The sequence below is a fragment of the Phascolarctos cinereus genome, unplaced genomic scaffold (assembly GCF_003287225.1).
Source record: "Phascolarctos cinereus isolate Bilbo 61053 unplaced genomic scaffold, phaCin_HiC Scaffold_9;HRSCAF=440, whole genome shotgun sequence".
NCBI lineage: Eukaryota > Metazoa > Chordata > Mammalia > Diprotodontia > Phascolarctidae > Phascolarctos > Phascolarctos cinereus.
Genome location: NW_027556402.1, coordinates 196,805,715 through 196,818,640, shown reverse-complemented (window position 1 = coordinate 196,818,640; position 12,926 = coordinate 196,805,715). Strand labels below are relative to the sequence as shown.

The window sequence follows — 12,926 nt, the reverse complement described above, 5'->3', positions numbered from 1 at the left end:
CCGTACTGGAAGCAGAGCCTACCTTAACAAAGAGTTAAAAAGTCAAGGAACTGGCTGGGAAGATAAGCAAATAGAGGAAAAAAGTCAGACTACAGAATTTTACTTTGGTGAAAAGGAAGATCAAAGCATATAACCAGAAGAAGACAACAAAGTCAAAGCTCCTACATCCAAAGCCTCCAAGAAAAATATGAATTGGTCTTAGGCCATGGAAGAGCTCAAAAAGGATTTTGAAAATCAAGCAAGAGAAGTAGAGGAAAAATTGGGAAGAGAAATGAGAACGATGCAAGAAAATCATGAAAAAATAGACAACAGCTTGGTAAAGGAGACCCCCCCAAAATGTAAAGAAAATAATACCTTAAAAAACAGATTAGACCAAATGGTAAAAAAGGTCCAAAAAGCCAATGAGGAGAAGAATATCTTAAAAAGCAGAATTGGCCAAATGGAAAAGGAAGTCCAAAAGCTCACTGAGGAAAATAATTCTTTTTTTAAAACAATTCTTTAAAAATAAAAATGGAGCAAATGGAAGCTAATGACTCTGAGTAATCAAGAAATTATAAAAAACTAAAAGAATGAAAAAAATAGAAGACAATGTGAAATATCTCACTTGAAAAACAACTGATCTGGAAAATAGATCCAGGAGAGATAGTTTAAAAATTATTGGACTACCTGAAAGTCATGATAAAAAAAAAAAAAGAGGGGGTGGGGAATAGAAGGGAGAACAGATTGGGTGAAAGGGGAAATCAGAATGCAGGCTGTCATGGGTGGGGGAGGGGACAAACGGGGAGAAAATTTGGAACTCAAAATCTTGTTAAAGTGAATGTTGCAAACTAAAAATAAATAGATAAATTGTGAAAAAAAAGCCAAAAAACAACACCATCACTAAAAAAAAAAATGCACAGGCAAAGGAGAAAGAATTCAACCATAGAAAGTTACTATGGGAATAGAGAAGACCAGGTTTCATCTTCAGAGGTGGATAGTGAAGCAAACAAACCTTCTTCTACCCCAAACAGTAATGTCAAAAGGTCACCTGCACAAAAGGAATTCATAGAAGAACTTAAAAAGGACTTTAAAAATCAAAAGACAGAGATCTGAGGAAAAACTAAGGAAAAAAAAACAATCTAAAAAACACCAAGATTATGAAAAGAAAGTCAACCAATTAGAAAAGCAGATCTAGATCTAGCAATCGGGGTTCAGTGACTTGCCCAGTCACACAGCTAGTAAGTGTCAAGTGTCTGAGGCCAAATTTGAACTCACGTCCTACTGACTCCAAGGCCAGAGCTCTACCCACTGTGCCACCTAGCTGCCCCGGAGATCTAGAATCTTAAGGAAGAAAATGACTCCTTGAAAATTAGAACTGGGCAAGGGGAAGCCAGTGACATTATGAGAGATCAAGAAATAATTAAACAAAATATAAAGAATGAAAATATAGAAGAGAATGGGAAACACCTCATAAGAAAAACTGAACTAGAGAACAGATCAAGAAGAGAAACATAAGAATTGGACTACCTGAAAGCTATGATCAAAAAAAGAATCTTGATACATTAATACAAGAAATAATTAAAGAAAATTGTCCTGAAGCATTAAAACAAGAGGGGAAAGTAGAAATAGAAAAAAAATTCACTGATCACCTCAAAGAGATCCTATGAGGAAAACCCACAGGAATATTATAGTTAAATTCTGAAACCCCCAGCTCAAGGATAAAATATTATGAGCAACAAGAAAAAAACAATACATTCTAATTCACAAGTAGAATCACACAAGACCTAGCAGTGGCAACACTACAAGACTGCAGTTCTTGGAAAGAGCAGAATACTGGGCTTCTGGATGAAAACACCACACCCAGCAAAGTTAAGTGTATGTAAGGAAAAGTGAGTGAAGGAAAAAAAAAAGGACATTTAATGAACTGTCAGACTTTCAAGACTGTTAAAAAACCAAACCAAAACAAACCTGAACCTCATAGAAGATTTGACATACAAGAGCCAAGAGAAACATAAGGCACATACCCAAGACCAATTACAAGGGACTCAATAAGGACAGATGGCTTACTTTCTATGTATGAAAAATGTAAAATGTCCTGTCTATGATTGTTATTAGTAACTGGGTAGTTCATAAGAAAGAGTGGGGTAGACCTGAGCATGATACAAATTCAAAAAGCAAAACTGTTCAAGAACAGCTAAAATGAGTAATTATCTTGTACAAATGAGGGGCAGGAGGAAAAACAGAGGCAGAGGAATTAGGTGGGGAAGGAGGGCTGTTAGTTCTGGAGACCTACTTTCATTGGGAATAGGTTTAAGAGGGGAACAATACATACACATCCAGAAGAGCATAAAAGTCTTCTAAATAAACTAGTGAGGCGATAGGGAGAGGGGAGAGGATAAGGGAGGGATCTTTAGAGGGGAGAGTAAGGGAACAGGTCAAAGGGGGATACAGAAGGGTGTTTAGATTAATGAGAATGGGAGGATAAGGAAGGGATTGTTGGGGGGGTAGGTTAAGTAACAGGAGGGCAAGATAGGGAGCAGAAGTAACAGGAGTCAGGAGGGATAGGAAATAAGACATACGCACAAACGCAAAAACAATGATTAGGAGTTCAATCTGTTAGGGAAAGCATATGTTTATATATGTATATATCTATAAATAAATACAACCACACATAATTGTAGCTTGGGAGGAGAGGGGGTGGAAAAGGGGAAAAAAGAACAAAGTAAAAAGTGTACAGCAGAGAACAAAAGAAAATCTACAAAGAAGCAAAAAGACGGACGGCTCTCAACACAACACATAGTATTCAACATACAGGCTTTCTTGAAATGGAAATTTATTGCTATGTAATACTTTGAATCCTCTTACGTTCTGCTGTACACACGACATGTTTTTTTCTTTTCCTATTTTATATTTAAGTTTTAATATATGTTTTTGATGTTTCTTTTTTTCTTATTATGTATTTACATTTTAATAACAATTTTTTTAAAAGCGTAACTTCTCTGGACCTGTGTCAACACCAAGAACTGCTTAGCCATTCCTTCTTTATAAGCACTGAAGAGCCCAAAGAGATCTTTTTGAGGCAGCTTGGTTAGACTGTGCCCTTTCTCCCACAGAGAAGGGTAAATGTAGAGAGAAACAGGAAGACTGGCTGATGAACCCATAAATGAAACACTTATGCCTCAAAGGAATTGTATCTACCAAAGTGTGTGTATCTTCACCTGGCTTAATTCTTGATTTGTATATTCAATAGGTTTATTTAGAAGCATTTGTAAAGGGCTGTAAAGTTTTGTAAACCCCCATGTTTGAGGTCTACTTGGGCCAGCCTACAGTTCCAGAAAAGCTGACAATTATAAGAGATGGCACATTGTGTGAATAAGGCCACAGGGGACCTATGTAGCTGTGTCATGGCTGGCACATGTCCTTCTGCCTGGCACATAGTAAGTAAGCCCTCAATACATGCTTGTTGGCTTATAACTAGGCTGATTCTCTGTAAGCAAGTTTTGCCTGTTCTTTAAATCCAAACACTTGAAGCCTGAGTGTAAGCTCTGAATTCTTGTCCTTTTCTTCTACAGTTATGTGTAATATACAGAGAATCCAAGTAACAATCCACAATCACTGAATCAATATTCTACTACAATATGGAAGAAACAAATAACAACAACAAAAGGCCAATATCAGCAGTTTACTTTCAAAAACAACTTTTATGTGGTCCTAGGTTCAGCCCACCTCAATCCAAATTCCTACGCCTTTCAAACTGAAAGTGCTCTATGCTGTGAACTGCTGTTTTACATTATAACTCGGAGGCCCTGCAAGGTCATGAATGGGTCAGGAAGGTCTGCACTCCTCATTCTGGACATTCTAAGGACTCAAGGGTCTGAGTGCACTTGAGACGGAGGCTGAAGTGAAATGTGCCGGCTGGTTAACCTTCACTGAGCCTCTCCACTGATTCAAAGTTAGAAATTAACCTGTTTCCTTCTAATTAGAGGTTTTATTAAACTACAAAAATACACCAAAAATCATTTATATTTTAACAGTTAAGGAGCTGACTTGACTACAGCAATGCCCCAGCGTGTATATTAGAGCTTATATTTGCACAATGGGTGGAGATGCATAGTTCTGTCCATGGAACTTTGATAAAAAAATTCACTGTGAATTCAAAATAGTCTTGGCTTACATACAAACATAAAATAAATTATTTTCTACTCAAACAACTTATTTTTTGAACTTTTTCCTCTTCAGGGCTTTCCATTCACCTTCCTGGGTAGCCAGGCTACTGAAAAGTTGTTTTACTTTTCGTTTTCGTTCAGAATCCCTACAAAATAAAAATATAAAACAGGATTAATGTACAAATAAGACCAAGAGACAGAACCTGTAAGACAGAATACATCAAGTGATTTTGATTTTATTTATGTAGTTCTACCTCAGTAACAGTTTAATCTAAGCTTGCATACAGGAGGTAGTCAATAAATGTTTACACAACAAAATTATCAATAGTATAGGACTTTAGAATCCTCTGAAGTAGGAAGGGACCTCAGAAGTCTTAGCTGAAGCATGAATGTCCTTCTACAACATCACCAACCAATTTCACTGGCAGACGGCTTCAAAGATTAGGAAATTCCTAAAATCTGTCCCCTGACACCTTCTAACCATTGTTTCTTACTTGCCCAGAAACTGCTACCTATTGACCTTCTCTAAGCTCCCCTGGGCTCTCACTACTGCATGGCATGGTTTTTTTTTTTTAAAACCCTGACAGACCCTTCCATTACATTTTCTGTAATAGCTACCCCAGATTTCCCAAGTCTTTGACACTAGGGGTGTAAAACTCAAATAGAAACAGGGTAAGGATCCCTGCAGGCAGCACAGTGACTGAAGTTTAAACATGTAACATTATCTACTTTTTCTTGTATTTTTATTTTGTTAAATATTCCCCAATAACTCCATCTCCATCTGGTTCAGGCTGCACGTGAAAGCGTTGTGAGCATCTCTGTCCCACATCGCTCCCCTTCAGCAGGACTACCTTCTTTTACAGAGGCTGCCTGCCGTGAGCTCCCTTTTTTCTGCCCCACACCTCAAAGCTCTCTGACACTGTTCCTTTAGTCTTTCTTCTGGTCTGAGGGGGGAGGTGGCCATTTGTGCCATCACCTTCCTCTGTATTGATGCCCTTAAGCCCAGGAGATTACCCTCAATCATCTCTCCTCTGGCTCTTCTTCAGTCTTTCCTATCCACAGGCTCTCCTGTCTGCCCACAAACACCCCCATCCTTTAAAATAAAACAAACCCCCCTAAACTTTCGCAGACTGTCAACTCCATATCCTAATGTCTTATATATCTCTTCTCCCTTCCAAAGTCAAACTCCCAGAAGGGATTAGCAATATGTGCTGTCTCCAATCCCTCATCACTTACTCATCTCTAAATTTAGCTTCCAATCTCATTACATGACTGAACTATTCTCTCCAAGGTTATCAAAAATTTATTAGTTGTTTTAATTAATGGCCTTCTCATTACTCATCTTCCTGACTTCTCTTTGGCTTTAGACAAAGTTGACCAGGATGCCATCTTGAATACTCTCCCACTACCAGTTTGACAGTAATTACTAAGTGTCTTTGCTAGATAACTGTCCACCTCCTCCCCTCCCCTCCCTTCTGGCTTTGTTCTTGCCTTGCCTTCTCTCTATCATTTTCCCTCTCTTGATATCTCAAGAGTTCATTGATTATCTTTATGGAGATGACTCTCAAATCTACACATCCACCGCCTATAATCCTTCTCTTTAACTCCAGCTCCCAATGCCAATCGGTGGCTTGCAATACCTCTACCTGGATGTCCCTTTGTCATCTCATATTTTAACATGTCCAAAATAACTTGCTTTTCCCCCAAAACTTCACCCCATCCCTCTGGTTAAACAGGCTCAGTCTGTGTCATCTCTGCTGCTCCTCTCACCCCCACAGAAAAGCAGAGGCTGAGTCTTGTAGATCCACTCTCTACAGCATCTCTTCTCTCTACCCATGGAGGTTTGGGCCTCCTCACCTCTTCTTTGCCTGACTGAAAAGTCTCTGACTTGGGGTGCCAGCTTCTAGTCTTTCACCTCTTTAACCCATCCTTCACATAGCTGCCAAATTAATTTTCCTAAAGTGCAGGCATGTCACCCCCCCAACACAAAAACCTTCAGCAGCTCCCTATGGCCTCTAGGATAAAATATGACCTCTTTTTGTGTGAATATAAACTCCTTCACAACTAGGGAACCACCAGCCTGTATTTCTAGGCTTATTTCATATTACTTTTCTTGTAAATTCAACTTTCAGGTAAACTGAGCTACTGGGTGTTCCCCAAACTCAGTAAGAGATACCATCAGCTGCCTCCACTCCCCCATGCCTGGGACCTCCAACTCTTAGACTCCTGAGTTCCTTTGAAGGCCCGATGCAAAGCCTCCTCTGATCCTCGGGGGTGAGATTTAAGTTCTTCAGACACAGACTGTTTTAGGTCTTTCTTTGTATCTTCAGTGCTCAGCATAGCACCTTTTGCAAAGTAGGTCCTTAAAAAAATGTCTGCTTAACTCAACTGCTATTTCTGGCCCCCTGAAGTAAAAAAGAATAAATCTAATCATTCTTCTGTGACAATCCTTCGAACATTTGAAGAGAGCGATACCGTCTCCTTTCCAGGTTAAATACCCCTCTCCATTCATTTAACTTGGTCTCAGAGCCACATGGCTTCAAGTCTTCTTACTAGCCAGTTTGGAAATGTGTTGGATGAGTGAAAGAGGCAAGAAAAAAAGTCACAGGCCCAAGCAGCTTTACCTTCATCTCTCATGGCTGCCCAACCCGGAGCTCCGAGTTCAGATGTTACGGGCGGACCACGTTTGCATGCCTCCACCTCCCAGGAGGGCAAGCAAACAATATGATCTCAGGGCTCAGCTGTTCAATTGTTCCATCTGGCTCAAGATCGTGGGAGAATGCCAAGCAGTGCACAGAACAAGTAACAGTGATACCAAAACAAACATAGATTACCTTTCCATGATTTCTGTGAGCTGCATCCTAGCCAGGAACTGATTATCTTTGCGAATTTCACGGACAGCTCCTTTAAATTCACGTTTATGCTTGTGAATTAATCTTTTCCTTTCCTGCTCCTCTTTACTGCTCCCTTGTTTTCTTCCAAACTCGAGGCTAGAATTGGAAAATCTGGTATTAGGTAAGTGAAGGACAAGCTTCCTGGAGTCTAGCTCTAGACCTTTGTCCTGGGTCAGAAGCAGCAGCAGCTGATTCTTCCCCAGAGTTAAGCTCAGAACACAACACATCCCCTTCAAGACCCCAGGTCAGTATCTGAGTGTCAAAGAATTCTCAGAACAGAAAAGTGTTTGATGGGATGAGCTTCTTTTACAGCAAGTATGCATCCTAGGCTTCAGGACAAAGAAGCTGTTTTACTAAATATTTCTACTGTTGCCACCCTCCAACAGCATTTAGCACTCACTTAATCAATCAATGTTTACTGAATCAGCAGATGAATCAATGAAGAAAACCCTCTTTTGTGGTCCAGAGGCTCAGACTAACATACAGGAGATGTTTCCACACTTACACTTTCACCAGTTTGGGTGTGAATAACTTCAGTGGCACTGGCTTGCTCTTTTCACATACTAAAGGCTGATAATTTTTGCCTTGGTTTTCCATTTCTTGTAATATGCTTTGGCACAGCTCCTAAAAAAACAAAGAAGCTTGTTTCACAAGGTCAACTAATTTCTGTTGATTTCTTTTTCTGCTTTGGGTGACTCTGTTACCTCCCATTAAGGCAGGACCTTACTGCTTCAGCCACAGCAATCCTTCTGTTGGAGGTATTCCTCCCACTGACACCAATTGCGAAGTTTCCCTGACTCAGTCGATCGCTTTTGGGAGTTCTCTGTGACTGAAAAACTTAATCCCTCTGTTCCAGCCTGGTGCATGGGCTTCCTCATAATCATAATTCTCATTCCTGTATGCTTTAAGGTCTATAAAGGTAAAGTTTTCTTGGGGTCACAGAATTCAAAAGAGTTTCTCAAGGTAGATTTTCATAGGAAATTCTGAGGAGAAATTTGGGCTACTTGAAGGCTTTGGTATGCACTCCCTTGACAGGACTAAGTAAAAGAGGAACCCACTGGCCATGGCCTTTGAGGCAGTACAAAGGATGGTGGAAAGAAGATCATTTGTGGCTAGGGGTGGAAAAGTGTAATCAATGAGGGGGCAAAACTGACATTCAATGACATAGAGAAATTTAATGCATTCTGGAGAAGCCAGAGCTAAATAGAAAAACTGACTTTCAAATACAAGACTCAAAAGAAACATGAAAAGGTAAACAGGAAAGAGAAATCATAAGGGACTTATTAAAGTTAAACTGCTTACATTCCTACATAGAAAGATGATATTTGTAACTCATGAGACCTTTCTCATTATTAGGGTAGCTGGAGGGAATATATATATAGACAGAGGATACAGGGTGAGTTAAACATGAAGTGATGATATCTAAAAAAGAAAATTAAGGGGTGAGAGAGGAATGTCCTGGGGGGAAGGAGAAAGGGAGAGGTAGAATGGGGTAAATTATCTCACATAAAAGAGGAAAGAAAAACTTTTACAGTGGAGGGGAAGAGGGGGGAGGTGAGAAGGAACGAGTGAACTGTACTCTCATCGGATTTGGCTTAAGGAGGGAATAACATACACACTCAATTGTGTATGGAAATCTATCTTAACCTACAGGAAAGTAGGGAGGAAGGGGATAAGAGAGGGAGGGGTGATAGAAAGGAAGGCAGATTGGAGGAAGGGGTAATCCAAAGCAAACACTTTTGAGAAGGGACAGGGTCAAAGGAGAGAATAGAATAAATGTGGAAGGGATAGGATGGAGGGAAATATAGTTAGTCTTTCACAATATGACTATTATGACAGTGTTTTGCATGACTACACATGCATAACCTATATTGAGTTGCTTGCCTTCTCAATGAAGGTGGGTGGGGAGGGAGGAGAGGAGAGTATTTGGAACTTAAAGTTTTAGAAATGAATGTTGGAAATTGTTTTTACATGCAACTGGGAAATAAAATACACAGGCAAAGGGATACAGAAATCTATCTTACCCTACAAGAAAATAGAAGGGGAAGGGGATAAGACAAGGCTAGGGGGGTAGGGAGTGGGGATGATAGGAGGAAGGGCAGATTGGGGGAAGGGGTAATCAGAATACACGCCATCTTGGGATGGGGGGGTGGGGAAAGGTGGGTGGAAAATTTGAAACTCAAAGTCTTGTGCAAATGAATGTTGAAAACTAAATAAACAAATTTTTAAAAAATTCATCTGAGCAAAATCTATAATTAAACAATGATATAAAGAACTTCCAGGAAGATAAACTGAAGCTCACTACTATTCTGTCATGCATTTTTACATCTTCTAGAAGAAAGCTTCCTTGACATTTGTAAGTTTAAATTCAATCAAAGAAAAACACTGGCTTTCAGATGTTATAACCTATGGGTCATCCTGGATGGTTACTGAGGGCCCTTGCAACACTCACATTCTGTGATTCTGTGGCTGAAAAATCCACTTGTTCCCATTTCCCAGATGAATCCCAGTGTAACCCTCTAAGCCAGGGGTGGAGAATCTGTGGCCTCGAGGCCACATGCGGCCTTCTAGGTCCTCAAGGGTGGCCTTTTGACTGAGTCCAAACTTCACAGAACAAATCCCCTTAATAAAAGGATTTGTTCTGTAAAACCTGGACTCAGTCAAAAGGCCACACCGAGGACCTAGAAGGCCACGTGTGGCTTTGAGGCAGCAGGTTCCCTACCCCTGCGCTAAGCCCCTAGGGAACACAAGTGAGTGGTACAGGGGAAAGAGCATCAGCTCTAGAGACAGATGACCCAGCTTCAAATCCTACCTCCAATACTTACTGTGTGACTTTTGGGCAAGTCATTTAACCTCTATGAAGTGAACTGAGGTTAAACCTCAGTTTCCCCCTCTGTAAAAAGAAAGAGTTGGACTAGAGAACGTCTGAGGACCCTTTCAATTCTATGACCTAGGATTGTACTCACTTGCAGCTCTCTGGGATGTCCACACTCTGGAATGTGCTCTTTAAGGAGTACTTTGACAGGCTTCATTATTTCAGGAAGAGATGGTAGTGTGCCATACATAGCTAAACACCGTTTAATGAGATTTAAACATACAGATACACATGATAATCTGCAAGAGAATCATACATTCAGGTTTAACAATTTTGACAAACTTAGCTTAACTATCTTAAGAAAAATTGGTGGCCCTAGTGAGAAATGAGCTTTAGTGACAATCTCGAGAACAGTCAATATAACTAAAGAAAGCCCAGCTAATTTTAGTGAGTCACTATTAAAATTTCTATGCCTTTTACATGGAATCAGCAGTAGCCCGCCCTATCAAACAGATGGAATTAATACTGAGACATGCACTACTAGGCAGACATGCCTAGAAGTTAAGAATAGACAGTATCTGGAAAATTATACATATACTCCTGAATAAGAAGGAAAAGATGTGGGAAAACACAACCTGAAAAATGTAACTAGTTTCACTCCATAGTCAAATGGATATGCTTCAGGTCTAAACCAAGTATCTTAGGGAGGAAGTCTCTTTTTTTTTTGGAGAAATAAGTGATACTATTCCTGAGAAATTTAGGAAGGGTTTAAAATATCAGGGAGAGAGAGAGAGAGAGAGTAAGCGTGTGTGTGTGTGTGTGTGTGTGTGTGTGTGTGTGTGTGTGTGTGTGTGTGTGTGTGTGTGTGTTAGCAGCAAGGCCATTATGGCAAGCTACTTAAAATCCACCAGGTTCATCAGAGCAGCCTTGCCAACAGCCTCTGCTGACATATCTGCTGGCTTTTCCCACACTCAGTGACACCCTGGAGGGCAGCGGGCTGGAAGACACACTGCTCTAAGGTTCTGTGGGCACATGCCCATTTTCAGTCAAGCCAATATTTGCTCACAGCTGGTTGTCTCTGAGGCTAAGCCTGGGGTCCCAAATCAAGCTAGGAGTGAGAGCCAAGTAAATGTCCGCACTACAAGAGGTGAAGAAGGAGCCAGACACCCCAAGCACCACAGGAACCTGAGGAAGGAGGCCAAAGACCTGGACCTGTAGTTGGAGAGCCCGGGGGATGGGCACCACCACTCATTAGCTATATGACCAGGGGCAAGTCACTTAACTTTTCTGGGCCTCAGTTTCCTAATCGGTAAAATGGGAAGAGTAATACTTGAGTTACCTTCCTTTCCATCAGAAGCTTTGCTTGGTTTTCACTCCAAGCTTCTCAGCTTCCTTTTGTGTGCTGTCCTCCCCATTAGACTTCAAACTACTTGAGGGCAGGGACTGCCCTTTTTTTTTTTTTGGAGGGGGGTGTGTGTCTTATTTGTATCCCCAGCCTTAGCACAGTGCCAGGCACCGGGTAGGTGCTTAATTAAAGTTTAATGACTTGAATTGAACTACCTCTCCCAGAGCACTGTTGTAAAGAAAGCACTCTGTGAATACAAAGTGCTTTCAAAATAGGAAGTGTTATCACTATCTAGAAAAATTCTGAACAAAACAGAGATACTGACTCCAGCTCACAACTGTAGCCCTGGCTTTGCAGCTAGTTCCTCCCCACAATTCCACAAAGTGTTTTCAGACTGTTCCACATACCTGATGTGATTTGTTTCTGTTTCACTGCAGTCCTTTAGGCCATTCACTTTACTCAGGGGGAGGCCTTTCTTGGGCCAAGTGTCCATATCTTCCTTATCAGAAACAAGGAGCAATTCTGAATTCCTTCCTAGAGGTTTGAAAGGATGCACCAGGGTATAACCTAAATATCAAGGTGAAACAGTGACACAAAGAAGAACCGTGTGAACATCATTGGATATAAAAGGTCAAACCAAAGAGTCTGAACTCTAAGTTCTAAGTATAGGACACATGATAATTTCAAAGGAACACAACTAGGGGTCATGATGGATCATGGATCTGGAAAGCTGAAGACCTTGTGAAATAAGAACACCAGATGCACCGGAGGCTCCAACCCTGCATTGTTTTTCAGAAACAAAAGGTCTACGAGCTGAGGGCACATGGGCACGCACAAGAGAGGGGCTGTTGGGATAGATGGAGACTGAAAGAATGGGGGGATTAAGAGCTGTTACTAGAATAGAGTATCTGACTCTCCTAGCATCCCGCCTTCTTTCTTCGCACTAGATAAAACAAAGGGAAGCAGCGTGAGATAATGGGAATGACCTGGACTTGGCCACATGATTCACAGTATTCAGAGCTACAAGGGATCTTTGAGAGCATTCAGTACAACTGCTCTTCTGAGAAACAATTTGATTAAGTCAGAAGACAATGGGTTCAAAAGCAGGCAGATGCTTCCTAGCTATGCTACTTCAGCTCTGAACTTCAGTATTGTAGCCTCATCTGTAAGACACATAATAATACTCTCTAGTTCACTGAGTTTTTGTGAAGAGTGTACTAAAAACAGATTAGTAGGGGAAATGGTAGAACTAGAGGAGCCCAAACAACTCAATAAAGCTTTAAAGTGCGCCAATTAAAAAAGGAATGAGAATGACATGAAGACTCCCCCAACCTAGCTGAGGTATACAGAAGACAGCTGGAATCCTGCAAAAATCCAGAAATGGGCAAGCCAGGGTAGGTGGCAAGTATAGTACAAAGCAATCCCAAAGCATTTGGAGGATGGTATTTTCTTGGAGCCCAGAAAAGGGTAGTCCCAAGCTTGGAGACATGAGAAGGGCAATGAGAGGCAGAGATCAGCCTGGGGGTAGTCCCAGAACCCATGGTAAGAGCTGAACCCTGAAGGAAGAGAAAGGGAGAGAAGGGCCTTGTGGAATTCAGGAAGGGGTACAGTCCTGAGTGCAAGCCCCATGGTAATAACAGAAGGGCCCTGAACAGAGGCCAGTGGGGGGGGGGTATCCTGGGAGTTACCACAACAATTGCAGAAAAAGGCCCTGGAGAAAAGCAGGC

The 12,926-nt window shown here is 41.1% G+C and overlaps 1 protein-coding gene across 1 annotated transcript in view; it reads right to left on the bottom strand.

Moving 5' to 3' along the window:
* Window positions 1-2,795: 2,795 nt before the first annotated feature.
* Window positions 2,796-12,926, bottom strand: part of NOP14 (NOP14 nucleolar protein) — a 60,813-nt gene continuing 50,682 nt past the window's right edge. The window contains exons 14-18 of the mRNA XM_020992166.1: window positions 11,607-11,766; window positions 10,006-10,153; window positions 7,545-7,663; window positions 6,980-7,135; window positions 2,796-4,291 (exon numbers count right to left, since the gene is read on the bottom strand). Coding sequence (XP_020847825.1) covers window positions 4,192-4,291; window positions 6,980-7,135; window positions 7,545-7,663; window positions 10,006-10,153; window positions 11,607-11,766 — 683 coding nt within the window. The 3' untranslated portion in view covers window positions 2,796-4,191. The remainder of the gene's footprint in view (window positions 4,292-6,979; window positions 7,136-7,544; window positions 7,664-10,005; window positions 10,154-11,606; window positions 11,767-12,926) is intronic.